Here is a 21,945-nt window from a genome sequence, read left to right on the forward strand (position 1 = left end):
CTCTGTTCTACCTTGCGTTGCCTATGTGAATAAGGATAAACAACCTCCATTCTCTCTTCCAAGGAGGAGAGAATTAGCAGCAAGAAGGCACATATTTCTTTGTTGAAACCTGGGAATGGCATCACTCCTTTCTTTCCCTAGTGACTAATCTTGTAAAGTGTTGAAGAAAAACCAGAGGGACTTAGAAAGCCCTGGCCATTCATGCCCAGGTGGAGCCACTTTAGTTAAAAAAAACAAAAAAAAAAAAAAAAAAAAAAAAAAAAAGCATTTTTGTTGCCATGTGATGTACAGGTAAAACAGACCACTGGATACTGCTGGTTTGCATTCCTGCTTCCCGGGATGTTCTCCCTTCCATCGCATGAACCTCTTTGGGAAAGGTACAACTTAAGGAATTACTGACACAGAATAGGAACAGTTGGCAATCCTTTCACTGTTTCACATATACTGTTCTTTAAAAAAATAATAAATTACCATTGAGAACTCAGGGATATCTCCTTGTTTTTATGACCATTACAGGTTTTGTTTGGCTTGTTCATAATAAGCATGTTTAATCTTATTTTAAAAGTCTGTCCTGATTACAAACTTTAAATTGGTATCTTGCTGAATTGTGAATGGACATAAAGTTCCTTTTAAAGAGCTTTAAGTGTTTGTTGCCACAACAGGATCTAAGTATAACACTGAGCTTGAGAAAGATGATTTTCTCAACAGAAATACTTTATTATTGATAGAGGTAATGTGAAATAATTATTTTTTCCTTGAAGCATGTTCTTTTATAAATGCTTTCTGGAGGTACATGAATTAAAATTAATGATGTTCTCTTTTGTTAAGGCTTTATTTCATTTCATGTATTCTGTTGCTCTTTGAGAAAATATCTAATCTAGAGCGAAGAAAGCAAAAAACAGTATACTAAAAACCCAATGGATGCTTTTATTAAATTAGAGTTTACTTCTTGTCATCAGCCATGCTCCCTAGTATTACATGAATACTATCATGCTTGGTGCTACATTTTGTGTTTTAGATGTTTTTGGTTCATTTGTAGATGCTTATCTATTATTATTAAAATTCCATATACATTTCATTTTGGCTTTACAAAACTATTTTGGTTAATGTAAGCATACTGAAAAGAGGGTTTGCGTTTAGAGTAATGCATTTCCTAGGTCATAGAAGATACTGTTATTTATCATCAGTTATATATGTGATTTGTTTTTCAACTTCTCAATAGTGATGGAGATATTTGGGTCATCTGTCTTTGCAGGTCCTTGTAATAACTGTCATCAGGAAATGTACATGTGTAGGTAACTAGCAGAGGTTAGTGGTTCAGACTGTGGCCATTTAAAAAAAGAAAAGGCATCAACTGGGTGCAGTGGCACATGCCTGTAGTCCCAGTTACTCAGGAGGCTGAGGTGGGAAGATTGCTTGAGCCCAGGAGTTGGAGGCCAGCTTGAGCAACATAGCGAGGCCCTGTCTCTCTCTCTCTTTTTTTTTTTTTAAATAAAGGACATTCCACATTTCCTCACCCATGGAGATGGTACTCATAATAGTTTTATGAATGTAGTAAGAAACTGAAGTTAGCTCCATTTGAGTTGGAAGAGCAGTATATACCAGAAAGAAGTTCAGTGAGCATTCTGAAAATTCTGTTCCTAGAGGCTTCAGCCCATTTAAGTGTTATTTATCGCTAGATTGTTATTTATATTTTAGAATTTCCATTGTACTTTTCAGATAAATCTATGGTGTTTTCACGACATCTACATTCTTTGTTTTTTTTTTTTGTTTTTTGTTTTTTTTAACAGAAATGTCTTAGCTTCTGGAAGTCCATTTTATTCACTAACACATGCTAAAAGGCTTCAGCAATATCCTGCTCCATTCTAGAAAACAGCAATCTGATCCTTTTTTTCTCCTCAGTCATTAGCAAGATTATGCATTTGGGGTGAGATGATCCTTCTTGAACAAGTAGCCAGAAATCATTTGTTCCAGTTTCTTCTCAAGGTGCTGAATTAAGTCTCGCCTCATAAATCTTGTGGCTTCCTTGATGATGGATTCAAAAAATCATTTCTTGACTTCCATAGGTCCTTGCAGTCCTTCAAGCAATTTGAAGAGTTTTTCATATTTTCGTCCAAAGTGTCGAATTTCCTTCACTAATTGACATTTTATATCAACATTAATTTCTTCTTGGCTTTTTGGAAAAGGGAGTATTTCTGTGACTTTTAGGTCATCTCCAGAGAAATTCCTGGTAATGATTCCTCCTACAGGTGCATTTCTACCAGGTTTCTGCATCAGCCCATCTTTGCTGAAACCACTGAAATCATCAAACCAAGAATCCAATTGGCTTGGTGGAATACCATCTCCTGCCATAAGCTTCTTTTCCTTGGACATGGTAGAACCTCCAATAAGGCTGTCTCCTGCTCTTTGTTTCCTTAACAACAGGGCCATCTTCTGCCTTTTCTGAGATGAAGGACTCTCGATTCCCTATGACATTTAAACACGTTTTCAGGTTCTACAGCAACCTTCTCTGCTTTATCAGTCATTGTTTCCAGAAGGACCGATCCAGTATAGCCCAAGGGGAATGGAAGGGAAACTGCCTGCCATGGCGTGCCCTGCCCCAGCCAAACACTGGGAACACTGGGAACCTGTGTGGTGTGCCAGAGTCCCGAGGAGAAGCCTTGTGTTCAGTAGGACTGCGGGTGCCAGCCCCGAGAACCGTGGAGCCTGCATTTACATTCTTTCCCACAAACCTCACAAAGTTAAACTTCCTTTCTTTAACTCTTTGCTGTCTCCTTCTGTTAAACTCTGGGAATTCTTCTTGGCTCCTAGGAAAAAGTCTTCCTTACTCCTTTCCTCCCTTCCGCATTTTCCCTTTTTTTCCTTTCTGAACCTCAGAAGGCTTCAGCTTTATTAAATAGAATAACGTCACTCTTTCTTATGACCACTTTCCTCATTGCTGTCTTTAGAAGGTCCTGTAATATCTCTCACACACCCTTTTTTAAAAAATTTTCCATAGGTTATTGGGGTACAGGTGGTATTTGGTTACATTAGTAAGTTCTTTAGTGGTGATTTTTGAGATTTTGGTGCACCCATCACCCAAGCAGTATACACTGCACTCTGTTTGTAGTCTTTTATCCCTTGCTCCCCTCCAACCCTTCCTCCCAAGTCCCCAGAGTCCTTTGTATCATTCTTATGCCTTTGCATCCTCATAGCTTAGCTCCCACATATCATTGAGAACATACAGTGTTTGGTTTTCCATTCCTGAGTTACTTCACTTAGAATAGTAGTCTCCAGTCTCATCCAGGTCACTGCAAATGCCATTAATTCATTCCTTTTTATCTCATACACCCTTGATCTGTATTCAAATGCCATTAATTCATTCCTTTTTATCTCATACACCCTTGATCTGTATTAAGTGTGTTGGATTTCCTCTTAACTTCTCTCTCCATCTATGAAATTGACCCAAGGCCTCACTGAGGACCTGAAGATACAATTAAAGTAGAATGACAGAGACTAGTAAACACTTCAGACTTGTCCAAACGAATGTTTCATATGTTAGGGACTTTTTAAAGCTGTCCTCTGCTTTATATAACAAAGGACAAAATGGATCATTTCATAACAAGGGGTCGTAAGAGATACTAAACTCAACTAAAATTGATTTAACTTCTGGAGAGCTTTCCAGATTATAGTGCACAAATACTAATATTTTAATATCACTTTCGGCCATAAACCATCTCCTTGGATCTTCTGTCTCTTTTCCTAGCAATAATACACTGTCACCTGAACCAGCAGAATGTGAACTTTACTGGCTCATAATATCTGGTCTGTAAGGAGAAAATGGTGAAAAAGTAGGCTAGAATGGCTCTTTCGGGGAATGGTGGTGCAGGTGAGAAGTGGACTGGCCTGTAGCTGAGCAGCCCTTTTTTCATTTCATGTCCTGTTTCGAACTCAGAGAGTCATTTACATGTTATACATCATCTACATTTTTCTCATCCCAGCTGCTTCATTCTTTAGTTGAATAATATGATCCCCTGAATAAATGTTATCTACCTTCTGATAGTTTTTAAAAAGAAAAGTTAAATTGTGATAGCATTTATTATATGAGAGATGTTAAGATAGGAAGTAGAAAACAAGAAAATATATGTAACTTTGGAAGGAGTTCTATATCTATATCTATCTATCTATCTATCTATATATTTTTTTTTTAGGAATAGAAGGACAGTCTGTGGAAGTTTCCAATATTGTGGACATCCGAAAAGTATATAACCGTGAGATTGCAATGAAAATTTCTTCTGATATAAAAAGCCAAAATAGATTTTATACTGACCTAAATGGATACCAGGTAATTTTCCTTCAAAATGTTTAAGTGATGGTTGTATTGGTGTATGATTCTTATATATAATAATGCCCCAGTTAATTTTGGATCCTTTGACAAAGTAATACCTAAAGTTGCAAATTATTTCTAAAATAAAACTGAATTTTGATAGATAATTGCGGGTTCTACAATTAGAACAAATATTTGGGAGACCATTTTTTTAAGAACATCTTTTTGTAAGGATTTATTTGTTCAAAGGGTAGATTTGGTGACCACTATGAATGTTAAATATCTTGATGCTAAAAAATATATATATGAATCTGTCTACCAGAAAGGAAACATAATTAGGGATTGATGGATTATTATACTTTTTGGGATTTTTTTTACTTTTTTTTTTTTTTTTTTTTGGAGACAGAGTCTCACTCTGTTGCCCAGGCTGGAGTTTAGTGGCATGATCTTGGCTCACTGTAGCCTCTGACTCCCAAGTTCAAGCGACTCTCCTGCCTTAGCCTCCCAAGTAGCTGGCACTACAGGCACACACCACTAGACCCAGCTAATTTTTGTATTTTTGGTAGAGACAGGGTTTCACCATGCTGGCAGGCTGGTCTCGAACTCTTGGACTCAAGTGATCTGCCCACCTCAGCCTTTAAAAGTGCTGGGATTATGGGCATGAGCCGCTGTGCTTGGTCTGTTTTTGTATTAGTCCATTCTCACGCTGCTATAAAGAAATACCCAAGACTAGGTAATTTATAAAGGAAAGAGGTTTAATTGACTCACAGTACTGTATGACTGGGGGGTAGCCTCAGGAAACTTACATTCGTAGTGGAGGGGAAGCAGACAAGCCTTACATGGCTGCAGGCAAGAGAGAGAAAAGCCCAGGGGAACTGCCATTTACAAAACCATCAGATCTCATGAGATCTCCCTGGCTATCAAACGAACAGCATAGGGGAAACCACCCCCATGATCCAGTCTCCAACCACCAGGTCTCTCTCTCAACACCTGGGGATTACAATTCAAGATGAGATTTGTGTGGGGATACAAAGTCTATGTCAGTTTTCCTCATAAGGAATTGATTCATGCCTATTAAGTTTATTCCTTATATATTGGTTTAATGTATGATCTAATAATGGGCTGTTGTAAATTTCAGGAAAACTCTTCCTCTGTATGTGTGTTTGTGTATACCATTGTACGTACACAGACACACATGTATACATATACATAGGTATATCTGTTTAGAAATAGGCAGGTATATATTTAATCAAAATTTTCATGAAATAGTTTCAAACTCTAGTAAGGAAGTTGATTTATACGGTCTTATCAGATTGTCAATTCTCCAATTTAATAGAGCACTTTTGATTGTTACCTAAATCTCTGTTTTCTGAGTGTATGTGTTTGATAACGTATCTTTGAAATACCATTAAAACCATAAGCGTGTTTTTAAAACAAGTGTTTTAGAGATTTTTGGCTGTGAATAGAAATAATTTTATAATAAACACTTTTACTTTGATTTTCAACTGGGGTGGGTGAAAAAGATTTTAATAATTTTCTCTTCTACGATTTCCTGCAAAAGTTAAATTTAAACTTTTTCCAAAACATAAAAATTTCAGCATAGTTTCTGAATTTGCATGTTAATTCGACTACAGCCATTTGGATTCCAAATAAAATCTCAACTTTATGGTGATTAATTTTTTTATATACAAAAGGAAGTCTTTTAAAATCATACAAAACCAGTTATTTGTATTTGTGGTTGTAGACATGAATGAGGAACTTAGTAAAACTGACTAAGAATGTGAATTTTCTTTTTGTGCATGGAACATTTGACTAAAAAAGAAAATATTACCTTTAAGTCTGTAATATTTCTGCTTTTAAAATTGGCCGTTTTTTAAGCTTTGGATATAGTAGTACTTGGGCAAAACTAGATATCTAGCTCCAGTGAGGAGTGGCGGCAGCAACAACACAATTGTGATAGTTTTACATTTTTAAAAATAAGTTCACTTATACAAGTTAATTTGGTTTGGAAAGGAGAAATACAGAATTCTTTTAAGGTAGGTTTACTTTTTTTTTTTCCTTAAACATTTTACAGTTGTAGCTTTATCAGTTTATTAATTTCCCAAGGCTGCCATACAAATGGAATCATGTAAAACAACAAAACTTTATTCTTTCACAGTTCTGGAGACTAGATTTATAACATCAAGGTGTTGACAAGGCCATATTCCCTCCAAAGGCTATAGGGAAATATCCTTCCTTGCCCTATCCCAGCTTCTAGTGGTTGCCTATGCTTGGCATTCCTTGGTTTGTGTATGCATCACTCCTGTCTCTACCTCTTTTGTCATATAGAGTTCTCCCTGTGCCTGTCGTATCTGTCTGTCTGTGTCCAAATTTCCCTCTTGTAAAGATGCCAGTCATTAGGTTAGGTCCCAACATAATCCAGAATGACCTCATCTGTTTCTGCAGAGGCTCTATTTCAAAATAAGATCACATTCACGGGTTGTGGGTGGACAGGAATTTGAGAGAGGGAGGCATTATTCAACTTAGTACAGCCAGTAATTTGAGGGAGACATTGCAGGGTTGTTGGGAAGATTAAAGATAGATTTGTGAAATACTCAGGACCATGCCTTTCGTTAATGGGCACTTAATACATGTTAACTATTATGGCAACTTTGTACCTCTTCTTTTCTTCACTTTTATGTCTAACTTTAATGAGTTTAAATGAGGAGATGACATTTTTATGTGGTATCATTAAGATTCACTGATAACAGGGTTCTGAGCTTACAGTCAGTCACTGTGACCCAGATGGGCTTTGGGGTTACCGACAGTCTTTCTCAAAAAATAGAGTCATATTTCGAACATTCAGGTACTAGGTTACAAGGAATTGGAATTTGGAACTATCTACATTGAAACTAATCAAAAAGAGTAAGCACTGAATGGTTTTTAAATATAAATATGCATTTGATTATAATGTAATATCTTAGAAGATTTGGTGTGGAGATCTGTGGTATTTATTAAAACCAATTCAAGAATAATAAGAGATATTTCTTGAAAGGGGATAGAGAGCTATTATACTTAGCATTCATTACAAAAGCAGTATGTTAGATTTAGATGAGAAATGAATACTTAATACTTTTATAATTTGTTTTATGCAAATATTGGAGAGTTAGAAGACTTTTAAGCATTTTTATTCTGAATTTAAATAGGAATGCCTATTTTAAAAATCTGGGCAAGTTCTACCTTTCCCACCTAAAAATTGTTTTCTAATATCCTTGTGGTTTTTCTTTATATTGTTTTAAATAATGCTTTAATTTTTAAATTATTTCTTCCATTGAACAAAAAAGGAAGCTTCGTCTTAAAGCTCTTAGAAAGAAAAATCACCTGTCCTCCAGTTTTTAAAAGAATATATGTAAATATCACTTTTTGTAGATGGAATTGTTGTGTTTTATAGATTCAACCTAGAATGACACTGAGCAAATTGCCTCTTCAAGCAAATGTCTATCCCATGACTACAATGGCCTATATCCAGGATGCCAAACATCGTTTGACACTGCTCTCTGCTCAGTCTTTAGGCGTTTCAAGTTTGAATAGTGGTATGTATTGCTTACACTCTTTTTCACTCTGAAAGGTTTCAGTTCCAAGTGTATACTTTTTCTGTTGGTCAGATGTGGTATAATCTCTAGTTAAAACCTCCCTGTCTTCTTTTCAGCTTTTTTCTTTCAGCAACCAGACTATTAAGTTTGGGTTTTGTGAGAACAACATAAAAAGATGAATCTCCTAAATCTTCAGATGAAGAACAGGAGACCTAAAATTCCATGTAAAGATTTCTTTTTAAAGATAATTTGCTTCTCTTAATAGTGTTTACTTTGCAGAGGTCTCTGTCATCATCATGATTTAATGGATGTGGAAACTCAGATTCGGAGGTTTAGATAAGTTGCCTACGTTTGCAAATTTGGGAAGTCGTGGTTCAAACTTAGGTCCTTCTGTGAATCATGGTCTTTCTATTCTGCTACCGCCTGAAAGAAGGAAGGGAGTAGAAATTACAGAGATATGGGGATAAAGAGGTATGGCTTTAAGGATTCCAAAAGAGAAAAAGTGATGCATAGGAAGTGAGAGAAAATAGTCAATAGACACTGATTAATTTTTGCAAGTCTTTCTATTGAGAGACTTTGATCTTTTATAATACATATTTTTAATTGGTTATCGTACATGGTATCATTGGTCTTCTTTCTTACATTCTAAGAGTTCGTAGAGATAAATGTCTGAAGGAGCCAGATAAGTGAGTGCACATGCCTAGTGTGTCCTTTGACACAAGCCCACTTTTTACATGAGGCGTATACATGCATTCTGTAACTTACACACACACACACAAACTGCTACTTCTCATTTTTCTTTGTGGCCTTCATTAGATAAGATCATGTAAACTCATGCCATAAAGACATGAATTCGGTTATGAAAATAGTAATGACTCCACATCAGGGATCCAATAGGGAGGGTTAGAGACTTGAGCAAACTGAAGAGCATGTTCCCAGTGTGCAGTGGGGCAGCATTGTTACTGTGTGGTTAGAGGCCCAGTGTTGCTAAATTCAATTTTTGAAAGAAGAGTCCAGAAGTCTGGAATTTTCCGTGAAGTTGTTCAATCTGAAAAATATTGATATCATTTGTTAAAAAACACTATGTTGACAAAACATAAAACATTTTTGTGCCCTACATGACTCTTGAGCTACCCATTTTTAAACACTGCCTTGAATTCTCGAAGCTGTGCCCTCAATAGAGGACTAGACAGTAAGACTCAAGCCGTGATGAACAAAGCAGCATTATCTCAGTTCCTGGTAAAGACAAGCTAAGAAATAAAGTTCCTCTGTTTCTGCTATAGCCACCAAATACCTTAGTATTTGAATTAAAGCAATTCAAGTACAATCCAGTAAATCACTAAGTGCCAGTCATGTGTTATATGTACCAACATTTGGAGACAGGAGAAGAGTTAGAAATTGCCAAGAGGTTGATATGCTAAATTGAATAGGTATGTTATGCCAATCATACCTATCTATAGCTTGTCACTTCACACCCAGTTTAATCCCTGAGCCTAGGGACTAAATCTTAGACAGTTGTCTTTTAAATTATGAAGGTAGTGACAATGAGATTTCTACTCATCTCTGGTAATTTTAGGTACTAGATACATAAACTCAGAAGAAAGAAGCTAAACAGAGTTGGTATGACTATGTAATAGTAGTAATTGTTAGTCTTTTGTGTTTGCTATTTCCCTTTTGGACCAAATGATCATTTAATATAGTAATGGATATGAATGAATATGCATGTATTTTTAAGTATATAACATCAGTTTTCTAAGTCTTATTTGAGTATTAGCTTAAGTGTGTGTGTGTATATACGTATGTGTATATATGTGTGTGTATATATATGTGTGTGTGTGTATATATATACGGCTCTAATTGGTTTTTTTAATTTTTTAATCTCATAATGATTAGCTTCCAAAACTTGAGCTAGGGGAAATATGGAAATATTGCATAGCAAATGAAGGAACCAGGTATGACCCCTTTTAAGCCAGAAAGGCAGGACAGTGGTGCTGCCACTAACACAATGTCAGAGAAGCAAGGGAGTATATCATGAGTGTGTCCACATTCTAGGGCTTCTTCAGCAACCTGCTTCATATCAAGTAACCTAAATTTTCTTTGTAAACCTTTTTTAGACCTACCCATCTATGTGTATTTTACTACTCTCTGTGTGATGTACATTTCCTAATAAACCTCATAAGCATTTTTGATTCCAAATGGTGCTACTAAAAGTTTTGGAGAACTTAATTTACTGTTTAGGTTAATGTTTTGGAAAAAAATTTTCATTTAAATTTTGATCTGTCCTGTCTCATTTTTAATTTCTTATCAGATATTGTGAAACATTACTAAAGAAACACAGAAATACTCTTCTGTTTTATGAATTTGTAGGAGCTACTTTGAGCTATTATCAAGGGAAAGCCCATGGTGTAGTGGGTTGTATAAATCCACCTCCTTGACTAGAGGGGAAATTTAGAGCAAGACATCATGGCTTCTACTTAAGTGATGCTCAACGAATGTCAGTATTAAATAACTCTGGTCAGTTTTGCTTGTTTGTTTGTTTGCGTATTAGGTCAGATTGAAGTTATCATGGATCGAAGACTCATGCAAGATGATAATCGTGGCCTTGAGCAAGGTGTCCAGGATAATAAGATTACAGCTAATCTATTTCGAATACTACTAGAAAAAAGAAGTGCAGTTAATACGGTATGAAAAAATAACTAGCATGATCTGATACTGAAATTACGACTTTCCACTTTAAAAATTTTTTGAATCATTTCCAATATTGAGATTTCTTTATAGTAGATGTGGCCCACATTCACAGAAAGAGAACTCAGTTATAAATATCATGTAAGTTTTGCACTTAGGTCTTTCTATTTTTTATGTTTGCTTATTATGTAGATAAAAAATAACAACAGGAAATCAGCTTCGGTAAATATTTCTGAAATTATTTTGAAAAAAATAAGAATTGAAAAATTGAGCTAAATAAAAGTTAAAGAATAGAACTTAGTCATATACTTAGGAGATTAAATTTGGTAAACTTTATTTGAAATGTTAGTAAAATTTATTTGAAATGTTAGTGTACTTATTCTAGTCTTAGACTCTTCAGTTGAAAATGTATTTATATGTAGGTTTTCCATGTTTGATTTTTATTCCTCAAAGCAAAAATCTAGTACTCTGTGTTGAATAGTCTGACACAAGCCCAGCTGGACCTGAATGACCTGACGATATGCTTGTTCAGGTAAAGTTATCTTCAGAGTTCTCCAAAAGTTATCACGCACCCTGAACGTGGGCTTTTTCTTTTTGCTCTATTCTCCTTTCTGCACTGACCATTGCAAGTCTTTTCTACTCTTTTCAGCCAGTGACTGCACCTGTCACTTTATAGAGAGAACAGCCATTAGACAGGGCTCTCTGTTCCAGTTACCTAACATCTACTTCCACCCTTCCCGTCTTTCCTCCCGATACGTTAAAAAGAGACTTTACTATCCATCATCCTAGGCAGATCCCACCACTTGTCCTTGGAACTTACTCTCTTCAACCACCTCAGCATCCTTTTACTATTCATTCTCTCTCTCTTTCTCCCTTGCTCCTCATATCCAACACTTCCTGGGAGATTCTTTCTGTTAGCTTTTGAACACTCTTTGTTTTCTTCTGTTAAAAATAGAAATGGAATGCAGCCTTCCTTCAGACTCTTACTTCCATTTCCTGTAAGCTACTGTCCTCTCTCTCCTACCCGATTGAGCCAGAGTTTATGAGATGAGTTTATTTCATCACTTCCTTCTCACGCTCAATTTGTTTCAGTCTGGCTTTAGCCTCCATCATATTATGAAAGAGCTCTTTACGATGTCAGTAGATCCAGTGGATATTGACTTTCGTCATCTTACTTCACCTTACAGCAGTGTTTGACACTGGCCATTGTCACTCTGTAAAATACTGCCTTGCCAGGGGTTGTATGGATCTATGCAGCTTGGTTTTCCTTCCACCTCTCTGGCAGTTCTTTATCTCTCTATTAGTTCTCTACTCAGCCATTAAATCTTAGAGCTCTCAAAGCATGGCCCCTGGCCTTCTCCTTTTCTTATTTTTTATGCTATACCTTGGCAATCTCTTTTACTCCCCTGGTTTTGTTTGCATCCTTCACACAGGTAGAAGCCACTAATATATATCTCCAACTTAGGCTTGTCTCTGACCTCCAGATTCATCTATCTAATTGCTTCCTGCCTGTTTATAAGGACATCTCAAGCTTGGCATATCCAAAACACTCATTATCTCTCTTCCCTCCCAAACCTGACCCATTTCCAGTGTTCCCCTCAGTCAACAGCAACCACCGTCCATCCAACTCCAAGACAGACATGGGTTCTGCCTGATAGACGCTTCTTCCCATCAGCCTTTTCTCGCAGAGTAATTGCCGTCACCTATCTATCTCATTGCCTGAATATTTCAAATTTATAATCTTCTTTACTTCCACCACCCTAATCTAAACTAACTTCCTGTATTTCCTGGGTCTAGCCTATACACATCCACCCTGTTCTCTTTCTGCCATATGTCTGTTCTTAACCACCCAGAAGGCAGAATGTTTTTTGGTTTTTTGTTTTTTTCAAAGCCAAATCTAACTTTATTGCTTCCTGTTGAACCCTCTGATATCTTCTCATTGCTGTCAGTATAAAAGTCAAAATTTCTTACCATGGCCTCCAGAGCCCCTCATGTTATGGGCCCTGCATGTCCCCTAGGCATTGGCATGCCTTTTACTGTGTCTGCTTTAGGCCCACTGGTTTCTTTTAAGTTCCAAGTACTTTCCATCCCCTCCTCCCCACAGCACTTTTGCACACGGCCTGTTATCCTCTGCCTTTGGGACTCTTGGTGATAGTTCGATTAGTGCTTACTTCATCACCTGCTTCTGGACCAGATTAAAAGCTCTTACCCTATGCTGCCTCCAAACTGTGCATCTCACCTTCCTGCAAGTGTGTGATTATTTGACCCATGTCTTTTTCCCTCCTTTGGACCATAAACTCCATGAGAGTGGGGATTGTGCCTTTCTCTGCTTCTAGGATTGTTCCTGGCAGAGGACATGCCAAATATATGTCATATGAATGAATACCCAAATGCATAGATGAATGAACTGTTAGAGCACATTTTGCCGCTGGTTTTTTTTTTTTTTTTTTTTTTTTGCAATTCCTGCTTATTACCTTGTCTTCATATGCATGTTCCTTTCCCCCTACTAGATTCCAGGAACTTGTTGCCTTCATTTTCATATGTCCTTATATGTGGTAGACATACTTTAAATAAAATACTAGTTGATTGAATTAAATGGCAACAGCTAATTAAAGCAAAAATTCTTCCAGTATTTAGAATATCTTAGAAAAAAAAATTAGTATCCACTTTAGATGTCAAGAGCCATACCATTCTTGAGACTCATGTTTTAAATCAATTACTGACAAGACAGCCTAGTTTTAAGGACTAAATCTGCCTAGGAAAATCATTGTCTGAGTGCTGACAGCTACTGTCTTTTGCTCCTCCTGAAAAAGTTTCTGGTTTATATGACTTTATATTGACACTAATCTACAAAATTTCTGTTAACTACAACAATAAAAATGTTCACATCAAATCAATAAAGCTTTGACTTAGAAGTGAAATAATTTGTTTATTCCCATTCAGAACTCCTTGGATAGTAATTGATTTAAATTTAATCTAATGTTTTTATATTGGTTAAATTTTTCTTTTACTCAAGTATGGATTCTGGGTCTTCAATTAATGGTTTCTTTTAAATAAGAAATGAACTAGAGAAGAGAAAATACATTTTAATGTCTAGTGAAAATAATTAAAAAGACACTTAATTGAGGAAAGTTAATACCATGTAACTTGAATTTTCTAGAAAGCGTTCTTAATTTCAACTCAGACTCTAATATCTAAAATAATGATGGAGGGAATTGAAGAGGGGGGATACTTCCTGAATAGGAAGATATTTTAATGGGAAGCCCTGAGCATGACAGAGCCTCATGGAAATAATCCCGAGCTAAGTGGAAGTAAGTCCTGTCCTCAGAGAATTCTGCAGAGAGTCAGTAAAAACAAGGACTTGAATGATATCCACTGTGTGATATGTACAGGTGTCCAGCGAGGACTGTGGCTGCACAAGTTTGACCATCATTTATGCTAATCATCCTCAAAGGCCAATAGAAATGGAAAATAGGAATCATCTCTTCGGCATTGCCAGGATTGAATGTGTCCCCCAAGAGTTCATGTGTTGAAAACTTGGCTACCATTGTGGTAGTGTTGGGAGTGGGACCTTTGAGAGGCTTTTGGGTCATGGGGGATCTGCCCTCATGAATGAATATCATGGGAATGGGTTAGTTATTGCAGCAGTGGCTTTGTTATAAAAATGAGCTCTCTTGCATGCACTGTCTTGCCTTTCCACCATGTGATAACACAGCAAGAAGGCCCTCACCAGATGCCAGTGCTGTGTTCTTGGACTTCCCAGCCTCCATAACTGTGAGCTGAATAAATTTCTTTTACAGATAAATTATCCAGTCTGTGGTATTCTGTTATGACAACAGAAAAATGGACTAAAAACAGGCATTGATGGCTTTAGGATTTGTTTCTTTGACCGTTTATCCTTACCCCTTTCCTGCTACTGGTTGGTTAATAAGGCACTGAGCTAGGAACCTTGGAAATGTTCAAGTGTTAAAATTGTGTTGTTTTACCTTTAAATATAAGGAGAAGAAATTGGGAGAGATCAGATTAAAATCTTAAATGCTTATATGGTTTAGAAAAGTGACAGCATGAGGGAGGTCAACGATAAGGGTAAATACTTAGGTGACCAGAAGATCTACATTAAACTTGAGGACATATCCCACTAAGACCCACAACTCAGCTCCAGCTGATTGTTTCCACATGGGACTGAATGCCTGCCCAGGGTGACACAAATTTCCAGTTTCTTGGGTAAAAAACAAAAAATGTGTTTTGGGTTTTTTGGGATTGATTTTTTATTATGACTTTTTTATTAAAGAGTTGGCTTAAAAACAAAAAAAAAACTTTTCAGTACCATACAGACCTACCAAAATGTGTATCTTCAAATTTGCCCCATAGTCTTCAGTCCTGGGCTACAGATATTTACCTCTAAATGTTATGATTCAATGCATTATTCTTCATTTTATCTCCTTTGTCTTTTTACCCCACCCTTTCTCTCTAGTGTTCTTGTTTCATTTATTTATATTGCATTTGCTTATTAAATTAATAGATTTACTTCAACAGACTTACTAAGTTCCCACCATGTTTCAAGTCAAACTGAATAAACAAAGGTAACTTTAAAAATGGTCTCTTACTATCTCACCATAATTTAACAGAATTTGATGTAAATGAAGTAGAAGCCTTTGATGTTTAAGGATCGTTTAACTCAAAGTGAGCTTAATTAAGGGCACCAAGGAGTCTAGCAGGAAGTTCTGACTTATGGAATAAGGGCCGGAACCCAGTGAGGAAGAGCTGTACTTTGTGTGGTTTAGATCAGAAGGTGCTAGAAACTTTCTTTAATGTCAGGCAGGCTGCAGAGAGAAAGCTACACTTATACTATCTGAAGCCTTCCAACTAACAAGAAATTAAATAAGATTTATAGTACTAGATTAGTTAAGTACAAGGCTGGGGGATTCATTTATAACTTAAACACATAAACTTTCCTGTAGAAAACATGTTTTTAAAACTTTGGGTTTATCATGTGACTTAGAGTGGAAAGGTAACCTTTGTAGAGATTAATTTAAATATCGATGGTTCAACAGTTAATATCTTGTTGAGCCTCTTGTTGCTGTAAAATATGATAAGAAAGTACATGAATGGCGGAACCCTGGGTGAGACTTTGCCACTCCAACCTGGCGGTGTTATTTGTTCATGGTGCTCTTAGGGTAGTGAACCACAACTCTTTTCTAAACTTCCTTAGCTTGCTAAGGATAGTAAACTACAGTTTTTAAATTCTTGAAGTCCTTAACATCCATGACGTTGTTTCCTTTTAAAAGACTGCCCGTCAAAATGTCTTTGAAACCGAATCTTGTTTTTTTAATGCAAAGGTAGTTAAAAGGTAAAGCTTATCTTTTGATTCTAAAGGGAGCTCTGTTTTCTCTATAAGGTTGGATGTCTGGGGTGGCAGTTCCCAGCACAGGGTCACAGAGCAGTGTGTGGCTGACTCCATGAAATTTACCTGGGGAGGCTTTTCAGCTTTGCATTTTCAGGACCCCACCTCTCAAGATTTTGTAGATTTGGGATAGGACCCTAGAATCTGTGTTGATTAAAGGTACCCTAAGTCATTCTGTTGTATGGTTAATTTGGGGAAATACCAATGGTTAGGAAGAACTAATCTGATGTGGAGGATTGGTATATATGCACATTATTGTTTCTGAGGTATAGAAGATTAATCAGGAAGTGTTCTGGCTATTCACTGGAGTGGCGAGGAATTACTCCAAGAGTGTAGAACAAAGCCAGAGCTTTCTCTGAATGTTTCTTGACCTAGAGTGGACTTAATACTTCCCAAATTTGTTTTCTTTTCTGTTTCAATCTTTTGTGTTTTATTACTCGTGAGTGACTTTGTCAGCAATCCTAACCTAGATTATGAAGTTATTTGATCTTGGAGAGTACATTTAAAATATCTTGTTGAAATTATTCCTTTTATTCATGTTATTCTACAAGCTGCATTAAATTTCAGTATTGTTGGAGAATATTATTTTATATGCTTTATTTAATCTTTCTTTTAAAAAAATGTGGAATGGATACATTTTTTACAATTCTTTCAGACCTGATTTTTTGTCAGTATCTTAATATTGCAGTGTCCCTCTGCTGTCTTAAATTTTTCTTTTTCTCTCTCCATGGTCTGAATTGTAATGACATCTAATGTTAGCTTCTGGCACGATGCTAGTCACTTTTTGCTCGCACCCTTCTGTGCAATGCTAATCTGACATTCTGAATTTTAAGCTCTATTTCTCTATAAATCCTGTCTTTTCACACAGATCAGTAGCCAAGCCTTTTATCTGAGCCTTATATTACAAAAAGGATGCAAAATCAGAAGATATCAATGGAGTAATCATTTAAAAAAATAAGATACAAAATTAAATTTGGTTCAAATATAACAGGTGATCAAAGGACCTTTCTGCATAAATTATTTTCTAAATTATTTGTGTCTGTTTTTACTCCTTAGGCATTATTGGTTAAGATTCTATGTCGTCTAGCATATTTAATCTACCAACATTAGTAGCTTATTTAATGTTTTAACCTACAGAAGTGTTGCCTTTAACCATATATCACAGCAAAGACTAAAGCATTTTAAATTATATGGAATAATCATATACTATGTAAGTGTGTGATAACTTCAGTAACGTATTTAACACTTCTACTTTTGGAATAAAAGTGAAACAATGGGCATTGATTTACCAAGTTGAAAGAAAACAATCAGATGATCTAGGCATGCCACCTGTGTTATTTATATTTTAAAATTGGATTTATTTTGAGAGTTTTGTTTTCTTTAAATTCTATTATTGGGTAACATTTAGTTCCTATCATTTGGTAACATGGATGGACTTTAGCTTTGAATCAGTACGTGCCTTTATGGTCTTGTTAAGGTGTATAAATGAAACCACAAGAATATGGTGGATGAAACCTGAGAAGGGAGATAATATTTGATGATGCATAACATATAATCTATGTACAGCCCAATCCTTATACTTTGAGAGTTTTGTGATAGGTTGATAATTTTCATAAAAAGGTGTGCCTTGTCCTAAAATGTTTGTAGGAAATGTTTTCAGTATTTTTAGTATTAAATCAATGGGAGAGATATTTTAAACATATGAGTTAGATGTGCACTGTTTATTTTCTTGTATTGCTTACAACTAAACTTGGTAGTTTATGGAGTGTTTTCTAAGACTGTTATTTATAAAATAAAACCAAATTATTCATATATTTTTATATTTAAACCTTCTCAGATAGTTCTTTAATGTGATGAGAACTGGAAATACAGACCTCTTAAACATTTTTGCTTTTTCTTGATAGGAAGAAGAAAAGAATTCGGTCAGTTATCCTTCTCTCCTTAGCCACATAACTTCTTCTTTCATGAATCATCCAGTCTTTCCAATGACAAATAAGTTCTCCTCACCTACCCTTGATCTGCAAGGTGAATTCTCTCCATTACAGTCATCTTTGCCTTGTGACATTCATCTGGTTAATCTGAGAACAATACAGTCAAAGGTATGTCTCAAAATATGTCTTTTTTTTTTTTTTTTTGAGACGGAGTCTCGCTCTGCCGCCCAGGCTGGAGTGCAGTGGCGCGATCTCAGCTCACTGCAAGCTCCACCTCCTGGGTTCACGCCATTCTCCTGCCTCAGCCTCCCGAGTAGCTGGGACTACAGGCGCCCGCCACCTCGCCCGGCTAGTTTTTTTGTATTTTTTTTAGTAGAGACTGGGTTTCACCGTGTTAGCCAGGATGGTCTCGATCTCCTGACCTCATGATCTGCACGTCTCAGCCTCCCAAAGTGCTGGGATTACAGGCTTGAGCCACTGCGCCCGGCCTCAAAATATGTCTTATACAAAATTACTGTTTGTTATGTACTTGTTTTAAGGGGGTAAGGAAAGGGGAAAAAAGTATGCTTTATTATGCTTTGAGGAATTATTAACAGGGCTTCACCTTTAGCCGAAAGCTTCATGCCTTTCATTTGACTATTGCTCTGTATTTTAAAGCATATCCTGATACTAATTTACTCTTAAATTCTGTATGGCAAGCAGGTCAGGAAATATCATTAGTAGGTGGACAATCTGGGCCTTAAGTTTAGCACTACTGACTTTTCCCATTCATTTCTCCTTATTAGACAGTATCTCTCAGAAGCTAGAGAAATAGTACTTAGTTATTTCTGTATCAGAGACTTTGCATTTTCGTACCTTTCTCTTGAGAATCACTGCAACTCAGTTTCCCATTAGAAAACCAACTGTTTAGAAGAAATATTAGAGGAAAAGCATGGGGAAGTTTTATTAGGTATGAAATTTAATTTGGTTAGACTGCAGTTATATACATACCTGTTTTTAACATCAAAAAAATAGCATTTGGAAAGAACAAGAATTAGACATTTGACATTGTTCTTATGTGTTGCAAAGCTGTTTTGATATTGCAAATTGACATAGATTTAGCTAGAAATAGTAAGTGGTTATGGATTCTGTGGAAAATACCTCATGGTAAAGGCCTAAGTATGAAAAGAAGAGGATGCTCATGTTTAAAGAACATATAAAAGGTGAGAAATGTTTAATTTAGAACAAAGAACTAAAGCAATAAAGTAAGGATAAATGCCTATAATTTGAATGTTAGAGATTTACAACTTTATGTCTAAGATATAGGATAAAAAATATAATTTCTTTTTTTCCTTTATAGATTTTTAGTTGAGACACTTTTGAAAATAAAGGTCAGATAAACGGGAAAAATAGCAATAGTATATTGTACATGCTGTACCCATCACTTGAGAGAGGCCTCAGTTCAAAAGTGTATTTTTCCCAAGGCAGTGGTTTTGGGACTTTGCCTAAATAATGTTTTAACAAACAGCCATAAATCCTCTAGAGACAAGACAAAGAAGAAAGCATCTTCAGGCTTCCAAAAGGCAGGAAAATGTGGGAGGATAAATTTATGGGAAGAGTAAAGTCTTCTCCTAGATGCTCTGGCACTGCTGTCTCAGCTGATTAGCAAGCCTTGTAAAGGGGCCTGTCTTTAGACAAGAAAAGGCAGAGAGGCAGGGCTGAAGACCCCTTGTATTTGTAAATTGCTGTCCTGCCATCAAGCAGGCAGAAGAAGGGACAGAATGGCCCCCTGGTTTTTTTCCTTCTTCAGCTCAACAATCCTCAGTTTTTTGAGAGAGAAGTATTTTGGTTTCCTTCAGAGATAAGGAACTTATGCTTGGCTATGCAGGCAAACATATATGACTTGTAATAATGACTACAAGCAAATGCTTAAGGCGTGTGTGTGTGTGTGTGTGTGTGTGTGTATGTATATATGGAAAGGCTTTTTAAAATCATGAGTGAACTTGCAGGATTTATTTCCTACCCGCTACATACCAGTTACTGCCATAGGCACTAGGGATACAATTGTGAACAAAACAGACAAATGCCCCTGCCCTTCTGGAGCTTAGAATCTAATGGGAGGAGAAAAATAAGAAAAAGTAAGAGAGGCCGGGCGCGGTGGCTCAAGCCTGTAATCCCAGCACTTTGGGAGGCCGAGGCGGGCGGATCACAAGGTCAGGAGATCGAGACCACAGTGAAACCCCGTCTCTACTAAAAATACAAAAAAAAAAAAAAAAAAAAATTAGCCGGGCGCGGTGGCGGGCGCCTGTAGTCCCAGCTACTCAGGAGGCTGAGGCAGGAGAATGGCGGGAACCTGGGAGGCGGAGCTTGCAGTGAGCCGAGATCGCGCCACTGCACTCCAGCCTGGGCAACAGCGTGAGACTCCATCTCAAAAAAAAAAAAAAAAAAAAAAAAAAAAAAAGAAAAAGTAAGAGAAATATATGTTAGATGGTGTTAAGTGTTACGAAGGAGTAAAAAGTGAAGAGCCATTCAGAGGAGGTAACACAATTTTGATTAAGGTGTGTAGAGAGGGCCTCACAGGGGTGATAATGGAGTAAAAATCTGAAGAGGGTCAGAGAATAAGAAACTCCTGCAGATTTCTGGGGGTAGAGTGCTCCAGGAAAAGAGCAAGTGTGAAGGCCCTGAGGCCGGAGAGATATGTGGCCAGAACAGAAGCTCCATGAGAGCTGTGCTTGTCCTTTATTCATTGCTATATCCCGGTAAAGAACAATGCCTGCACAAAGGATCTCAAAAACTACTTTGAATCAGTGAATTGTGTAGATGTTTTTTCTAGGATTCTGCTGTGGTTTTTTTGTAGGTCTACATTTTGGCTCCCTGAGGTGTCATGTCATAAATTAATGGGTTAAAAGAAATGGAAAGAATAGAGTAGAGGGCATCAGATACTCTGGGCTTCAGGTTACCACCGCCCAGCACAGATGGTAGAGGACATCAGGGACCTAAAGAACCCAGAAGCTTCTGGGGAGGATGGGTGGTCACTGTCCCTTAGCCTCACTTCTAGGTGGCTCCTCCACTGTAGTTGTTTTAAATGTGATTGTTTTCTGGAAGCAGCTGGAGCTGACTAGAGTCAGTGAGCATAGGGTGTTACCTTCTAAAGCCTGGAACTTGTTTTTTTTTTTTTTGAGACGGAGTCTCGCTCTGTCGCCCAGGCTGGAGTGCAGTGGCGCGATCTCGGCTCACTGCAAGCTCCGCCTCCCGGGTTCACGCCATTCTCCTGCCTCAGCCTCCCGAGTAGCTGGGACTACAGGCGCCCGCCCCTGCGCCCGGCTAATTTTTTCTATTTTTAGTAGAGACGGGGTTTCACCATGGTCTCGATCTCCTGACCTTGTGATCCGCCCACCTCGGCCTCCCAAAGTGCTGGGATTACAGGCGTGAGCCACCACGCCCGGCCGGAACTTGTTTTTTATGTCACCTTTTTTTAGTGGTCACTCACTTCTTCATATCCTTCCTGCTTTTGACTGTTTTCTTGTAATACAAATCTAATCCCTTCTCAGATGAAAAATCCCATTGCCTCTGGAATTGGCCTGAGCATTCAGGCCCTCTGCAGCCTGGCCTCTACTCACTGCAGCCACCTGGCTTCCCGTTGTTCTTCGTGCCTTTGGACAGGTGGGCCACCCTCCCTACCTGTGGGCTGAGTGACTGCTGACTCAGCTACCATTTATAACATGAGGTTAATGTCACGTATTGCTGTGTCAGGTCTTTTGCTAAAAACAGATGAAATCCTATTGTGAAAGCCTTTTGAAAACAAAAGCACTTTGTAAACATACCTTGTTATCCTAATGACACTCCAACTTGGGTGCAGATTGGGGTTTTAGCAGAGGGAATAGAGAGCAACTTAACAACATAAAGATTTGACCAAGAGGATTAAAAACTGAAATGTTAATAATGCCTATTGATAACCACCATGCTGGCACATAATCATAACTAAATACTTGAGAGTTTTGCATTATCATATAATATCAGTTGGTGCCAGTTCCTGTGTTAGCCTTTGACTCTTAGCACATATTTATA

General features: G+C 37.2%; 1 protein-coding gene and 1 pseudogene across 2 annotated transcripts in view; one reads left to right on the forward strand and one right to left on the reverse strand.

The window, feature by feature from the left end:
• The window catches only part of MAN2A1 (mannosidase alpha class 2A member 1), a 175,870-nt gene that overhangs the window by 142,537 nt on the left and 11,388 nt on the right, over positions 1–21,945 (forward strand). For both annotated transcript variants that reach the window (XM_015140548.3, XM_078004468.1), the window contains exons 17-20: positions 4,191–4,324; positions 7,737–7,878; positions 10,427–10,560; positions 17,872–18,066. In XM_015140548.3, coding sequence (XP_014996034.2) covers positions 4,191–4,324; positions 7,737–7,878; positions 10,427–10,560; positions 17,872–18,066 — 605 coding nt within the window. The remainder of the gene's footprint in view (positions 1–4,190; positions 4,325–7,736; positions 7,879–10,426; positions 10,561–17,871; positions 18,067–21,945) is intronic.
• LOC106998884 (cancer/testis antigen family 45 member A10 pseudogene) lies at positions 2,047–2,502 on the reverse strand (annotated as a pseudogene).

Source organism: Macaca mulatta, chromosome 6 (genome assembly GCF_049350105.2).
Source record: "Macaca mulatta isolate MMU2019108-1 chromosome 6, T2T-MMU8v2.0, whole genome shotgun sequence".
In the NCBI taxonomy this organism is placed as follows: Eukaryota; Metazoa; Chordata; class Mammalia; order Primates; family Cercopithecidae; genus Macaca; species Macaca mulatta.